Below are 16,034 nucleotides of genomic sequence, written 5' to 3' on the forward strand. Positions count from 1 at the left end.
GGCTGATCACCTCCGCCATATTTAACCCACATACCACACACACTACTGCACTGAGAGTTTGTGCCTTCAGTATAAGACTAGTTCCTGGCCAAAATCAATCTTTCCTCTGAAAATTGTAATCTTCAGGAATAATCTATTTTGTAGCTTTTGTATTTATATGTGCTGCATAATGTATAATGCACAGAATACCATCCAACTGCTGCTTATTTCTTTATCAGATGGAAATTTAGCTTACAATTTTATCCCTCACCTTCCAATGCACATACTGCGAGTTTGTTTTATTGAAGTTAAATGATGAATATGATTTTTGGATTAAAATCCATACGAGGATTAAAACTGATATGTACATCCTAAAGTCTTTTAAGGCCTTAAGCACCTGCTCACATCCCGTCATGCAGGAAGTGATGGGCATCTATTTTGCTCATTCTTAATCAAAAGGGATGGGCATTTTACCATCATACTGTAACAGAAAGACACAATAGCATCATTGTATGTGTGCATGCACTCTCACACAAAGACGCACATAAGTAAGCACATATTGACTTACCTATGCCATACCGCTCTGTTGTGGTCCGTGTCCAAGGACCCATGATTGTAAGTCCTTTACCCACTACTCAAAGTAGCCGTCTTTCTGACTCTCCTCCTGTTCTTTCTCGCTCCCCAAACTTCTTACTTCTGTATTTTTTTGTATTTTTTTTTTTTACTTTAAATGAAAGCTAAAAGCCCATCCCCCTTTGCCTCTCTTCCTCTTCGGTCTCCTCTCTTCCTGTCTTTAGACAGTAAAAGGGAAGTGGGTGAGTACAAAAAGGTGGAGTCCTACAGAAGCCGCAGGCCGATGCACTGCATGAAGCCTCTTTTAGACTTTTTATGATTGAATCGTCAATAACATGAGGTGTTAGTTTCAGAAGGGCAAACAAAAAGATGTGTAAAGCATGCAAAATTACAATATCTAAACTATCACACGGTTTTTTTTTGCTCCTGAGTTTCAAACTGGGCCTGTACATGTCCATTTTTAATTACTAAATGACAGAAAGCAAAAAACATTTGTGATCTCTTCTTAAATCTAAAAACATTTCCCGACTTGCACAAAGCAGCATCTTGTCGTTGAACCTTGTATGACTTAAATGAGTAGTCTGACAGCTCACACTGCCATCTCTGACACAGAACCCTCACCGTTTCCCTTTGTGCATCGCCCTTCAAACGTGTGAAATCAAAGGTATTTTATGTTCGAAGACAAGGCATCAGAGGAAATGGCTGATGCTGTGTTCATTATACTGAAGGTGACCTGAGCTCACCTCTTCTCTTATGTCCTCACAACAAGAAAGATAAAACTAGAAAAATCCTTTACGAGATTTCACAAGGACAACTAAATTTAAAATAATGTCGGTGTTAATTGGGTTCCATTTTTCTTGTTTAAGAAATTCTTTATAAGGCTAAAATTCATATCTGAAATTTTAAAGCTATACCTCCTTCAGATGATTTTACCACGGTAACCATCACACTCCGGAGAACATCTTTAACACAGCAATTGGCAACAATTATCCATCGTACATGAAACTTGTTTTGAATATAACAGACTGCTCTTTTGGCTTCAGTTATTAACCGCATTCAAGACCAGAGAGTAACATTCAGCATCCAAACATGCTATTTCTCATCTAAAAATTACTTAGCAAATCCAGAAGAGGGTGCTAGAGTGGTAAATCATGTTTAATTTTTATATATATGCCCATTGCATCACCTCATCCCATCAAGATATTTCATATTCAAAAACACACTGTTGACTTAGACTGGGAGCTGTGGTTTACTTCCAATTATAAAAATGTATATTACAAAGCTAATGCAATTTAAGGTGCCACTATAGACTGTCTTTTAGACACGGCCATTTTAAACAAATGGTCTCTTTTCTTACTCAAACTTGGACGGTAACTCTGGTGCTCAAAGATATCAAAACCAAAGAACACTTAACTATGGTCTCAGTTATATTAAACACCACATATGGAGCCAAGTGACAGAAGACACTGTTGACTCAGCAGCGCTAATCAAGTATTCTATACCATCTTGGAAATATCAGAAGCTACTCTGGAAATCTTGTCATAGAAACATGACCAAGTGGAAGAGAAGCGAAAGACAGGCAGCCAGATGAATAAAGAAGAGAAGTACAGAAAAAAAGAAAAACGTTATATAAGGAAAATATGCCATATAACTCACCTCTGGCAAAATCCATCACGCAACAATAACACCGTTGTCTGTTTCTCTTGTTGTTTAAATATAAAAAACAAACAAACAAAAAAACGTTGCACTATTGTTTAGTTAGTTTTAATTTAATTGTTCTATTTTATTTTATTATATTTATTGTATATACTGTGCATTTTTTTATTTAATATTTTTTACTGTTATTTTATTGCTTTCCTGTATCTATAAATGCTGCTGTAGCGGAAAAAAAATTCCCCTTGGGGATTAATAAAGTATCTATCTATCTATCTATCTATCTATCTATCTATCTATCTATCTATCTATCTATCTATCTATCTATCTATCTATCTATCTATCTATCTATCTATCTATCTATCTATCTATCTATCTATCTATCTATCTATCTATCTATCTATCTATCTATCTATCTATATAGTTTTATGTGGTGGAACAAAACAGAAACCTTGTCAATGGAACTCACAAGAAATAAAGTTGGAGACAGATTAACTGATATAACGAAGGAATTAAAAAAGGCAGCAAGCAGTCTAACAAAAAGGAAAAGCACAAAAAGAGACAAAAAAAGATAAATTCAGCACCAACTAAGATATGAACAAGGCCATGGAAACAGAGACAGAGACAAAGACAGACAGAGATGAGACAGATAAGGAAAAGGGAAACAAAAATGGACAAAAGCTATGAAAAGAAAAGTGATCATGACTTATAAATGTTAGCCTAAAGCTCATAAGAGTAATTCACATTTGAAAGGAAAGGAAAGGAAAGCGACATCAGTTACCACAGCGCATGGAAAATAGATACAAAGGCTAAGTAAAAGGCTGCACCAGAAATAGAGGGATAGATTTAGAAATCCTTTTGACCCTTAGGGTCACTGACATCACTTGAGCCCAAAGGGCGCCAATTCTCAGACATTTCCCAGAAGTCATCCACCCAATAAGCTCCAGAGATCCCCTAACATTAAACTGTATACAGTTTCGAAAACAGGGGCACTTGAGTCCGCATGAGAAATTTAAAAGAAAAAAAAAAAAACATCTTAAAGAAATGATGCATGCACAAATAGCATGCCTTATATGTCTCCTTCCACCACCTGGACTTGCATGCCACTAATTCCATTAGGGCTGAATGCAACAGGTTGCTTGGATTATTCAGGTAACAAAGCCGAGTCTTCATTAGGAAACAAATTGCTTAGGACAAATTATTATTGTGGCAGCTGGCAGTTGCAAATGAAAAGGCATGACAAGAGAATGGAAGCTATTCAAATAATTCCAAAAGCAAATTACCCTAAATACATCAGTAAGAGGGGAGAACAATAGGAGGCACAGATACTGAAAGGAAAAGAGAAAGAGCTGTGAGGAGCTGGTGCTCTCTCTCTCTCTCTCTCTCTCTCTCTCTCTCTCTCTCTCTCTCTCTCTCTCTTCTTTCCCACACACACCGACATGTTCATTACGTGCAAAAACACACGCACACGTACACTTCGTGAGCAAGACTGTGGTTCTCTCTGGAAGTAGAGCAGAGCAGCGGGGGAAGTCATCACAGACAACACGCAGCAGCACTGAGGTGAGTTGATAAAACTCCAATTGCATACTTGCTATTCAATGTCATCCAGGTTCAAAGAGCTGTGAAAACCTATCATGGTCGTGGTGTGACGGCATAATTAAGCTCGACTTAATATTTGCTTTAAGTGCGCACCATTGTGTATTTCAGCAGCCCAACAAGAATGCCAAAGAAAAAAGAAATCATTTAACATTTGTCAAATATGTGATGAACTCTATTTAATCAATAGCAGTCGATGAAAATGAAGTCATTATGTAAGCACTTGTACATATCATTTCTGCTTCTCAAGAGTAAAATTGTTTTGCATGCATAAGGCAAAGACAGGCAAAGGAAACTTACAATGGAAAAGCAGTGTGTGTGTGTGTGTGTGTGTGGTTAGTGATGTGATGTCGCACATTAATAGACTCGCAGCATCCGTCTAGATGTTTGTCAGCTAACTTGGAGAGACACAATTTCTTTTATATTTGTTAAGAGTCATGACTTAAATTCAGATTCACAGCTTTGTGTTTGTGGAGAGTTCAACTGGGCCTCTCCTGAGTCTGGTGTGAGCCTGTGAACTTGGGGTCAGTTAGTCCTTAATGAGGAAGTGACATTATTCAGTTTGTGTGTGTTTGTTTTAACCAGTTGTTACGTTTGTGTGAAACATTTTAACTTCACTCTTTCTCTTTCATATTCTAAAACCAATGCAGTGTAAATTTCCATAGTAGTAGGAGAGGAGCTGGAACTAAATGTTTTAATAATTTTCCTCAGACCCAAAGGGTATATCAGAGATGCAAATTTAAAAATAAATAAATAAATGAATGGTTAATTACAATAACAATAGCCATATTGTTAATAAAGCCTTCTTGGACTTTCCCATAAGCTGCATATAATGGTAATATGCCCCCAGTCTACTGGAGTACAGAAAAGGAAAATCAGGTCAGAATATTAAATCAGAGAACTTAATTTATGATTAGCTTGAAGTAGTGATTCATAAAATCTGCTTTTGGTATTATTTTTCTTTCTTACATTTGGTAATGTACACGATTTTGTAATGAGATGACTTAGCCAATCTGGCCAGTTCTTCGACATCATTTTATTTGTTTCTTATGGTGATAAAGTTTCTATCAGTCATGCTCTTTCAGCCTTTGTGGCTTTCACTGCTCAAGATAACCATATTGGTGTTTTTTTTCTATGTCTCAAAATAGTAAAAACACCTTTGCTGATGGAAGTAAGAGATGTATCTTACATGGTTGTGTAGCATTTGACATTATATGTTTACAACAAGAAACGCAAACACTTTCCTAAACTGCTAAATAACCATTAAAGCCTAAAGACAAGCTAAATCAGCTCTTATTAAAGTGAAGATGTTGCACACGACTACTTATATTGATCAAACTGAAGGGTTAACACAACTGAGCAACACACGCGAGTCTGCAATGTGAAGCAGTTACCAGAACACTATGATGATGTGGGTTAGTCACATGACACAGGTAACAATATACGGCACTCTGCAGTTCTGAGGAAAGTGCCTCGTTAAAAGAGCTGCTGGGAAGTAATTATAAAGATATGACAGAGTGATTGTATTCAGGCTGTCTTTGTGCGTGTCCACTTAAACACATTGATTTGGTTTAAGTGTTCTCCACGGCTGCAATGTTGACATAACAGAGGCGTGGTAAGGTCAAGACTGACACACAGAGGACAATCAATTATCTCCATGTGATCTGAACTTGTTTGTGTGTGTGTGTGTGTGTGTGTGTGTGTGTGTGTGTGTGTGTGTGTGTGTGTGTGTGTGTGTGTGTGTGTGTGTGTGTGTGTGTGTGTGTGTGTGTGTGTGTGTGTGTGTGTGTGCGCCACAATAATGCATGCTGTTTGTGTCCATACATATTTTATATGGCTGATCCCCCTGTCTGTCTGCGGTCATGTCTGTCGCTCGACATGTTTCGCTTTCACGCTTCGTCAGAACACACAACTGTTACCAGGCAACCCTCCATCCCAGACCTCTTCCCTGACTCTTCAGTGTCTCTCTGTCAAGGGGAAAAATAAAGGCAAACAGGAACAGATGTACACGGACAGGCTCACCGACAGCTACACACACACTCATTAAAATGCAGACAGGAAGTGAGCGAGCCATGTATTTGACACTCAATTGAATTACATTAGGATAAGTGAAGCATTCAGAAACCTGATTGAATTATGTTTCTCTCTGATGGACAATGCATTCAGAACTAAAGTTGCTTTCAACACTTGTAGGCCTTGTACAACTATAATTATTAGTCAGAGCTGATTAAAGTTTTTTACCTGGTACCAGTTTAAATGTATTGCTTTTCTTTCATGTGTAGTAAATTTAGAATAAAAAAAACAACAACTTCAGAATCACATGAGCAGCTGCAGATTTCAGCCTTGTGTTTATCTAAAGCCGCATTTCCCCGGATGGTACCGGCTCTACTTTACTTGACTCTACTCGCTTTCGGCATCAGGTACTGGAATTCGTTTTAGTATCTCATCAAGCCTGCATCATTACTAAAGCTATGACATCATCTTCAACACAACATAAACACACCATTAACAAAAATGAACTCGCCGAGGAGTACACTGAGTTACTTCATGTACAGCTGACACATTTCTGCAGCATTGCAAAGACAAGACAAGAGATTTGGTTTCGTGCGTCATCTGAGGACATTGATAGACCTTCTAAACACTAAATGGAACAAGCAAACTGACGATTGACTTCTTTTCTGGATCCATGACAAGTCGGTAACAACCTAAAAGAAAAGTTCATTTCACACCCTGCTGACAGTTCAGTGGGGTGTGAAATGATTGCAGTGAGTTGAACCATTATATAAACATATTCAAACACATTACCCTTTATTTTTGACAATATATGGGATTACTTTGATTTCATATTGCAATGAAGAAGAGCAGGCGTCGCTTATCTATTTAGCTCTAATTAGACACATCTGGCTGGTAAAGAAACTATAAAAAAAAAATTAAAAAAAAGGTTAAAAGGATGAACGCTCGGTATTTGGAAAAGCTAGCAATTTAAGCAGCAAGTTCCAGTTGAGAGGTAAATAACCTCGTTGCTCATCTCCGAGCTCAGACATTGTCTAGGAAAGAGACACTGATCCAAGTACTTTTCTGCCTGCCTTTCATCTTAATACCCGAATTGGGATCTTTTCACCAGATCACCTACGGAGTAATGAAAGGTCTAGATGAGGCAGGATGAAGCCCCCAGCTCATTTGCATCTTCCATGTACTGAACGACAGGAGACACAGATATACTCGTCCTGGGATGAGCCCTTCGAGCATAGTCTGGAGAACCATTTTGTTGTCGCTTAAAAAAAGAAACGGCATTCACCTGCAGAAAACAGAGCACTTCATGGTCATCAAAATCCATTACAGTTCTCTAAATCCATTACCAAGACATTTGTTTTGGGTTGTGTTGACGTGTCCATGCAGGTCTACGTGTGTGTGTGTGTGTGTGTGTGTGTGTGTGTGTGTGTGTGTGTGTGTGTGTGTGTGTGTGTGTGTGTGTGTGTGTGTGTGTGTGTGTGCGCGCGTGTGTGTTACACCGTGAAAACAGGGAGAAAAAAATCACAAGTGATGTGGTGATGTTTCCTCAGTGAATGCATTTACCGAAATTAATTACATAAATTTACAATATAACAAAATATTTGGCTACAACAGAGCACAAAGTTATAATTACATACCTTGACTGGCGATTAACATGCAACTGGGGTTGAATTAGCTCATTCAAAACTTCTTAAAGTTGCTACATGAACAACACAAACTGTATTAAACACTTTTACATACATGCATTACTTCACTGGAATGACAAAAACACTGCGGATTCCCCGGGAATGCAGGTGAAGACAAAAGCAATCGATCTCAGGATATGGATGATGGATGATGAGGCTACTTGGTAGATGATTGATAATGCAATTGTGAATTAACTTTCAACAAAAATGAATGAAATAAACAATGAATAATAGTTTCTCAGTATTTTAGCACACTACAAGTTCTTGCTGTTTTAAAACCCTTTTTGAACACATTTTAGACATTCTTCGTTATGACATATGATCTTTTTAACCATTTTATGAGTATGAATTGACTCTTAAAATTCAAACAGATCATTATCATTTCCACTTGTCACGTGTGCATGTGTGATTATACTGTATATACAGATGCAGTAACACTCATTGTTCTCCATTTGGGACAATTAATGTGGGAAGAAGAAGATGATGAGTGATTCTTTTTACCCCTCTTTCTTTTTCAACTTGCGGGGAGATATCATATTTCTCACCATTGACATGGTATTGATAAAACGCAAATGCTTGAAAGCCTTTTGCCTCTTGTACTTAATACAGTAAGTCTCGTGCTTACTGTGCATCCCAATGACTGGTTTAGATTGTATATCAATGTGCTTTTATTAAAAAAAACAAAAAAAACATCCAACTGTTGCTCATGTGGGAGTTTTGGTATTTGTTCTATAATATTGTACAGTTCTATTTAAAGATCATACGATGGGAAGTGCCCTGAGATTACTTTTGTTGTGATTTGGCACTATATGAATAAAACTGCATTAAACTGAGCGAAGATGATCCTTATATATACCATGTCCCAGGATTGAGACAAGTTTGCCAGAAAACTTCTAGTGGTCATAATACACGTCCATATGTGGACATTCCTCAAAGCCTTGTGCTGAATCCAAGCCAAATCTAATTCCCGCTGTTTGCGTCAGAAAGTGTGTGTGGGGAAAATAAAGTCACTGATAATGTGAGAGATTTTGATGATGAAAATGGCTGAAATGTGGTGTCTGTGTGTGTCTGTGCGTGTCTGTGTGCGAGAGTCAATCTGTGGCTCTGTCAGATATGAAGGGTAATGTGTCGTATGCATTTGAAAACTGCACTTGATATGCTAGTGGCTGTGTTATCAGTGTTTTCTCTAGATGAAGTTCAAAGCGGTGAGTCAGTGACTGAAATGTGAAGATGAGAAGAGTTCAAAGATTAGCGATGATGTTTCGGTTTTTGCAGACTCAGATTTAATTAAAACCTTTTCTTTCTGTGTTCTTTTCATGAAATTGTCAAAATCTTTTTTTCTTGTCTTGATGTGAAGCTAGAGTGTCTCTTTCTCTTTTTGAGGTGATAAGCAAGCTGCTCTGGACCATGTCTGGCAAATATACTGATGTCCATTCTCGTGCCAAAATACATTACTTACTGCCCACCGAAATTACATTACATTTAGCTGACGCTTTTATCCAAAGTGACTTACAACACACCGATGGTATACCATTGTGAGCAATTTTTTTTTTTTAGGGTTCAGTTTCTTGCTCAAGGACACTTAGGCATGTGGACAGGAGGAGCTGGGATCAAACCACTAACCTTCCGATTAGTGTGCAACCCACTCTACCACACACACACACACACACACACACACACACACACACACACACACACACACACACACACACACACACACACACACACACACACACACACTCTTACTTCTCACAAACGTTACCACAATTCTGCCAGGTACATATTAAAAACTCATGTCCAGATGCCATTAATGACTTCATAGAGGACAAATATCCCGCTGTAAATCTATGTAGAATCCAATCCATAAAAATAGAATGTATTTTGGCACTCCAAACTGTGTTTTTATAATTATTACTAATCTTGAACTAGGTGTAGAATTACATCTGAGATAAATTTGTGGCAGGGCTTAGATCAGGGCAAGAGTATACAACTGTCTCTAAAGATGTTGCCAGGAGCACGGTGTTCACAATAATTCAATAGAAGAAGTTTGGAACCAACCACCAACAGCAGTCCTGAGTTGCTCTGAGCAAGAAGGGGTTCATCAAGGAGGTGACCAAGAACCCAGTCACTGGAGCTTCAGAAGTCTTCTGCAGAGATGGGAGAACCTGCAATAAGGACAACCATCTCGGCAACACTTTATCCACGATAAAGCTGTTAGACCAAAACCACAGAGTAAAAAGTATGACAGCTGAAAACATGTTTTCACTTTGTTATTATGGGTTATATTATATAGATTGAATAGGAAAATGCTAATTTATTCCATTTAAAAATGAAATTTACAACAAAATAAAATGTGCAGAAAGTGAAGGGGTCTGAATACTTTCTGAAACAACTGCATATAGCAGCTCTCATCAGACCAAATCTTCCAGTACCTGACTTGAGATCTCCATCGGACAATGTGAGGATTCTAAAAGAGTATCACTCTAAAGCTTTTCCATATTTCTGCATGAAAACGTTAAGCTAATCTAACAATATTTAAACCAAAATTAGGTTTAACATCATGACAGCTGCAGCAGATTAGACATTTAGCCATGCTGGATGTTTACCCATTTTGTATCCGAGTAAATAGTATGTTCACAACATGCATACTCATCTCTCATGGTTCATGGTTTTAATATGTATAGATGAGAAGTCCCATTAGTTAACTGTCTAAAATGGCAACTTTTTCTTTTCTTTTCTTAATAAAATTGCAGCAAAGAAATAAGTCAACGTTACAAGTTGCAAACAACTATACGCAGTGACATGCATTAGAAATGTGATGATAGATATACGGATTTAATTATAACTTTGGCAGCCACACACTGAAATATTTAGCATAATGCATGCAAAGCTTGGGGTGACAGGTCTAGAATCAGACACAGATCAACAATGTAGAGTTGTACAATAGTAAAACCTTTACTGGCACTTCAGCAATAAATTGATACTCGACTACGTACTAACTGTATTTCTTATGTTTGCCCACTAGGTGTCCCTACAGCCATAGAAAATGGTGTGGAGCCAACAAGATGCCATGAACCACTGAGAATCCGCCATGCAGTCAGAAAACCATTTAACAGCCTGCATAGTGCTGAGTTACAGTTTTCAGTGGCTGCATTTATCAAGAAACAAATGTTCAACCAACTTCTTGACAATTTTTTGGAGTGTGAAAACTGCTGTGATCAAATCACAGTTGAAAGCGTTCAGGTTTTAAACAACAGGAAACAGGCATGTAAGAAAGGGTTAAGAAAGTGGAAGTATTGGGGGAGCTGGAGACAAAGGAATCACATGAGGCCACTATCTTAAGTCACATTTCACTATGGAGACACTGAGATTAGACTGTGCTCCTTAATCAATGGAAGCCCCTGAACACACCCAGTGAAGATATTTAATGACATTATATGTGAGCTTAAGGCTTAGAATGGGAAAATCTATTTTTCAAATAGGGAGAACCTTTTGTCAAATTAAAACTGCAAAGAAAATGTAACAATGGGTCACATAATGCTCCAGCCATGATGTCATCTGACTGTCTCCAGTGAAGCACCAGCAACAATGTTGTCAAAAGGGACGCTGGGTGTCATCCTGTCCCTCCTCATCCTTCTGACTGTCAGTGGTAATGTGTTGGTGTGCCTGGCTGTCTGCACCTCTCGACGCCTCCGCTGCCTCACTAACTGTTTCATTGTGTCGCTGGCTGTGACAGACATGCTGCTCGGCCTCTTGGTCCTCCCTTTCTCCGCCCTCCTCCAGCTTAACGACGAGTGGCCGCTCGGCCCAGTCTTCTGCAACTTCTACATCTCCATGGATGTCATGCTGTGCACTGCCTCTATCCTCACCCTCCTGGCCATCAGTGTGGACCGCTACCTGGCAGTGACCATGCCTCTGAGATATGCCTCAATGGTCTTGCCACGGAGAGTCATTGTAGCCATGGCTAGTGTCTGGACAGTGTCTGTAGCTGTGTCTTTCTTGCCCATCCAAATGGGGTGGAACACCGTTAATGGGACAGTCCAGAACCGTGGGCCTTGGGCTTCAGCGAGGAGATGTCGTTTTGAGCTGAACAGGCCTTATGTACTTACCGACTCTCTTCTCACCTTCTACCTGCCTCTGTTGGCCATGTGCTGGACATACCACCGAATACTTCGCATTGCACGGGCACAGGCCAAGCGCATCATTAGTGCCCAACCCACTTGTGTTACCAGCTACAACTGCAGGAACAATCCTTCCACCAGCACCAGAGTGTTTTCCAGTGTTACAGTCATGGCACTGCGAGAGCACAAAGCCACAGTGACTGTGGCAGCTGTGATTGGGGGTTTTGTAGTGTGTTGGTTACCTTATTTCATCCTATTCACAGTGTTGGGCCTAAAGGAGCACCCAGACCCCAGCACAGTACCAGCATATCCCTTTGTGTTGTGGCTGGGATACGCCAACTCAGCCCTCAACCCTATCCTCTATGGAGCCCTCAACAGGGACTTCAGGTCAGCCTACAGCCATCTACTGAGATGCCGATGCCCAATTTACAGCGGGTGGAGGAGCCGACAGCCGTCTTCCACTGTAACGGCAGGTACAGCTGCTTTAAGTGTGCAGGTTCATCTGTATAACTCACACACTTCAGTTTTAAAATCAGCTTCCTTTCACAGTGGACTTTCCTTTCTGGACAACAACATTTTGCAGCCAGTGTGAATGCATTTCAATATATGTTCTGATACCCAGCGTGTCCAGTTGTTATTTTTCCTTTCTTCTCACCATCTCAGCCAGAGAGCAGCTTACAGAAGTGACACTGCTATGTGACCACACCCCAACCACCTGCAGGGAAGGTCTAACAGATCAAAACATCATGCTTCAGCAAATAAACAGCAGGACAGCCACAGCAACGATCCAACTTACAAACAGCACTGCTGCCACAGATGTCAACAGCAATGAAAGGTAAACTATTATCCAGTATATATTATTATTATGCTTCATGAAAACTAATTAGAAATGTTGCAGAGATCTTCATGTCAACAGGAAAATTCTTGCATGCAGTCACAACTCAAACTTCATTAAATATCAACCAGCATCTTTAAAAAGAGTGAGACTTCACATCCAAATTATGTTTACGATGCTACAACACATTCACAAATAGTTAAACAAATACCATGCCATGAAAAACAAACTTGTTTCACCAAGAAAGGGTCTTCATTAGTGCAGTGAGACAGCTGTATGTTCCACTGTGCTCTCAGTATGTAAGCAAACTCAATCACGTTATTTTTCTGTCACAATCTAAAACACAAAGCCCCTCAGTCACACAAACAAACAAACAAATGTATCTCTCTTCTCTTATCATTGTCAATGAGCCCAGGTTGTGCTGGTGAGCCTGTGCTGGTGAGGCGGATGCTGTGCTCACCATTTACCCTACAACCAGAATCCATCAGCCCGAGGAGAAACAGCAACAGACAGACAAAGGATGGATAAAAATGTATAGCCCCTGTTTTTGGAAGCTTTCAGTGCCACAGTAGAAGCAACCGTAATCCACCATGGAAGTAGATACAAAATAAATACTGACATCTCTGGCCCACAACAAATGAACTGTGATACACAGATCCTAGCTGTGTCATCCACGGTGCATCAGGCCATATGGCAATATGCTTATTAGGCCAAGAAATGGGGTTTCAGCACTGAGGCGACACATTTATCCAGTTCCCCATCCTGCTTTCTTCTCGTTGTTTGTATTTTGGGAAAATCCCCAACTAATTGTTTTCCTCATTTTATGTGCATGTTTTTAAAGTGTGAATTAGTTAAAGCAACAAAACAACAGAAGCATTTTTTTCTCCATGTGAACTACACATTATAAAGGCTCAACAGGACTATCGTACAAACACACACAATCCAACCAATCCACATTAAACCCCATTAATAAGATGTTGCAAACATGTTTATCTATGCGTTGGATGTGTATGCATGTACAGTATTTCTCCAGATTTGCTGTCTAATGTATCCAACCAAACATAAGTTCAACGTCAAACAACACACAAAGTTTGTGATTTTATCCAACAAAAGAGCTGTCTGAGAGAAGTGCACAATATACAGTATGTGCTGCATTTAATCAGATAAAAACAAACTAATGATACAGTCATGTCTCTGTAAAGGAGAAATTTTCATCATACTCGGAGAGAAAGCTAATATTATGTCTTACAGATGCCATCTTGAATTGTGGAAGGATAACTCAACAGCTAACACAGCCGTTAGAGGGTGATGTTCTCTTAGAAGTCAAGAAGGTTTATTTGTAACCAGTAAAAAGTATTGCTAACCATCTTTTATTATCCCATCTCATATATTTGGTATCAAAACTTAACTTGCAAAGGAGTTTACTGTGTCCGTTTTGTGTTTTGTCTTCCATTAATTTAAATTAATGTCTCCAAAAAAGTATTGAGTACCGAGTGTAACAATATTCTTGCACCCGTTACCTCCACAGCACATGTCCTACCTCCTAAATCATTTGTGTGCAGCCCTGTACTGTATGTAATTGTTAATACAGCAAACTGGCGAATAGCTGCATTAGAAAGAGGAGCTGATGCACATTCACCATCATGGCAAAGATATTGTGGTTTCTGGTTGCTCTCAAGAAACTGTTTGGTAGTGTGTCATCATCAAACAGATTCATGTTGAAACAGGAAGCTGCCCAGCCACAAAACACCAACATATCCAGTAAATGCAAAATTGTGGGAACCTCTGGATCATTTTTCATAGACAAGATAGTCTTTTATCTTTTTCATACTTAATGTGTAATTATGCAAAAATGTATCATGGTGGTTCAAAAGTTTGTGTGTCCACATTGTACAATTGTCTTTTTTGTGCAAGATATTTAAGGGAATGTCTCTTTCCTCTGTGAATATTGTATCCCAAAGTACCCAAGTTTTGATTCTCTTCTTTTGTGTCTCTGTCAGAACTCGCTCAAGACAGAAATAAACAAAAAAAACAGGGAACAAAGGATCTCAGGAACTCTTCACCTCATCAGCAAGATTCAACTGTACGCAAAGCTGGCCTCAATCCGAACAACAACGAACAGCCTCTACGTAGATGGAGCATAAAATTTAAGTTGCCGAACACAATTAGTCCACTGAAACCAACCGTCCTACAGGGCAACATGTGGCCCTAAACGGCTCTTAAACTAAACGTAAAGCTCTGAAGGACTGAAGAAAACCAGCTACTTAACTTGTTGGTCATCAATTTCATGAACAACTGGAAATACTCTTTGCTCCACAACAAAAATGGATGTTTAACAAAACGAAGGGAGAAGGGAAAAAGTAATGAACAGACTTGTATTACACTTGTCCCCACATTGAAATATGTGACTTTGAATGTGTCGCATGCAAAACAATGTTATGTGTTGATTGATGCAGCCTCTTCCAGATAGATACTGCTTTAACGCTGATCATTCTTTGATGTAAAGCTGATAAATGTATGTATTAAATCCTGTTGTCAATGTCTAAAGAAGCATGTACTGTTCCGCCAAAATAAAAATGTACAACCACACTAATACAGAGCAGCCTAAAGGGGCAAGACAGGCTGTTAAGCAGAAATAGGTATTAACATCTGGGATGATGCAAAAAATGTGTGTGGCAAGAAACAAAAGTACACCGGAAACAATTAATCACAGCTGTCAGCACATGTTCTTTCAAACTATTGCCACATTAACACTTAACCTTCTCCATACTTCAACCTATTTCCTTTGAGGATGACTACACAAAACATACATGTCAGGTTCCAGCTGGAAACAACTGATTTTACAATCCATTCAACAACATGGAAACGCTTATGTAGAATTTATAACTCGGTTAGTTTTTTTCAATTATTAATTCTTTATCTTTAATATACCCACCATTGATTACTTACACTATTGCAGTCGATGGTGAAACAATAGGTTCAGTTTTTTTCAAGTCTGTCTTACTTCTGCACTCACATGGCGTATGTACATCATTTGTCTTGTCAGTTAGGAAGTCAAACCCTTCCACTGTAAAATGCAGGAGACAAAGTACAATCCTCATTCAGTTACAGACAGACAGGTCAAGCATAACTTTTCGTAACTCTGCAAGTAGCACAGTTAAATTTGGAAAAGGTTCTGCTCCTCAAGGGGTTTCTCAAAGTATCTGAACAGCAATAAGGGTATTGCAAAACACAAAAACACATAACGTGGGAGTCAAAGATAGATATAAACATCAGAGAAAAACAACCACAAAGCTGAATCCTAAATCATTTAAAGAGGAGGTTAAAGAAGAGAGAATTGCAGCATTTACTTGACATTAGAAACCACCGGGGTAAAAGTTAAAACAAGTAATATATAATATATGCTTAGTACAATATACACTAATTCGAATGTTATAGGTGTCACTAGTCAGCTGGTGGCTGAACAGATTACATCTCGATAAACTCTAGTATTGACAATGAAGGAGCCAGTGAAAGTCAAACAGCTGATGTGAGCAGTAATGTTGGTGGATCAATACTGTCTAAACTTCTGCAAATTTA

At 38.9% G+C, this 16,034-nt stretch overlaps 2 protein-coding genes across 4 annotated transcripts in view; one reads left to right on the forward strand and one right to left on the reverse strand.

Moving 5' to 3' along the window:
- The window catches only part of dock2-like (dedicator of cytokinesis protein 2), a 96,264-nt gene extending 95,492 nt beyond the window's left edge, over positions 1-772 (reverse strand). Inside the window, exon 1 of the mRNA XM_069719789.1 lies at positions 548-772. Within this exon, the coding sequence (XP_069575890.1) occupies positions 548-590 (43 nt within the window). The 5' untranslated portion in view covers positions 591-772. The remainder of the gene's footprint in view (positions 1-547) is intronic.
- A 2,929-nt stretch (positions 773-3,701) lies between these two features.
- On the forward strand, positions 3,702-15,035 carry hrh2a (histamine receptor H2a). 3 transcript variants are annotated; one of them, XM_069719818.1, is made up of 4 exons: positions 3,702-3,765; positions 10,525-12,093; positions 12,284-12,455; positions 14,456-15,035. In XM_069719818.1, exons 2-4 carry the CDS (start codon positions 11,088-11,090, stop codon positions 14,475-14,477), a joined length of 1,200 nt encoding a protein of 399 aa, XP_069575919.1. In that variant the 5' UTR covers positions 3,702-3,765; positions 10,525-11,087; the 3' UTR covers positions 14,478-15,035. The 3 variants fall into 3 exon arrangements, with proteins under 3 accessions (XP_069575919.1, XP_069575920.1, XP_069575921.1); XM_069719819.1 differs by lacking the exons at positions 3,702-3,765; positions 14,456-15,035 and adding an exon at positions 12,871-14,106 and having other exon boundaries at positions 10,027-12,093; XM_069719820.1 differs by lacking the exons at positions 3,702-3,765; positions 14,456-15,035 and having other exon boundaries at positions 10,027-12,093; positions 12,288-12,381.
- The last annotated feature ends 999 nt before the right edge of the window (positions 15,036-16,034 follow it).

This window comes from Brachyistius frenatus, unplaced genomic scaffold (assembly GCF_029030835.1).
Source record: "Brachyistius frenatus isolate BFR_SWC_R1_liver_20210118 unplaced genomic scaffold, ASM2903083v1 Contig_225, whole genome shotgun sequence".
Classification (NCBI taxonomy): domain Eukaryota; kingdom Metazoa; phylum Chordata; class Actinopteri; family Embiotocidae; genus Brachyistius; species Brachyistius frenatus.

Excerpts from the sequence above, each read along its gene's own strand:
- hrh2a (XM_069719818.1), top strand. The coding sequence starts at position 11,088 with ATGTTGTCAAAAGGGACGCTGGGTGTCATCCTGTCCCTCCTCATCCTT. Across the intron at positions 12,094-12,283 it reads GTCTTCCACTGTAACGGCAG|CCAGAGAGCAGCTTACAGAA; the intron begins GTACAGCTGCTT and ends TCACCATCTCAG. Across the intron at positions 12,456-14,455 it reads GATGTCAACAGCAATGAAAG|AACTCGCTCAAGACAGAAAT; the intron begins GTAAACTATTAT and ends TGTCTCTGTCAG.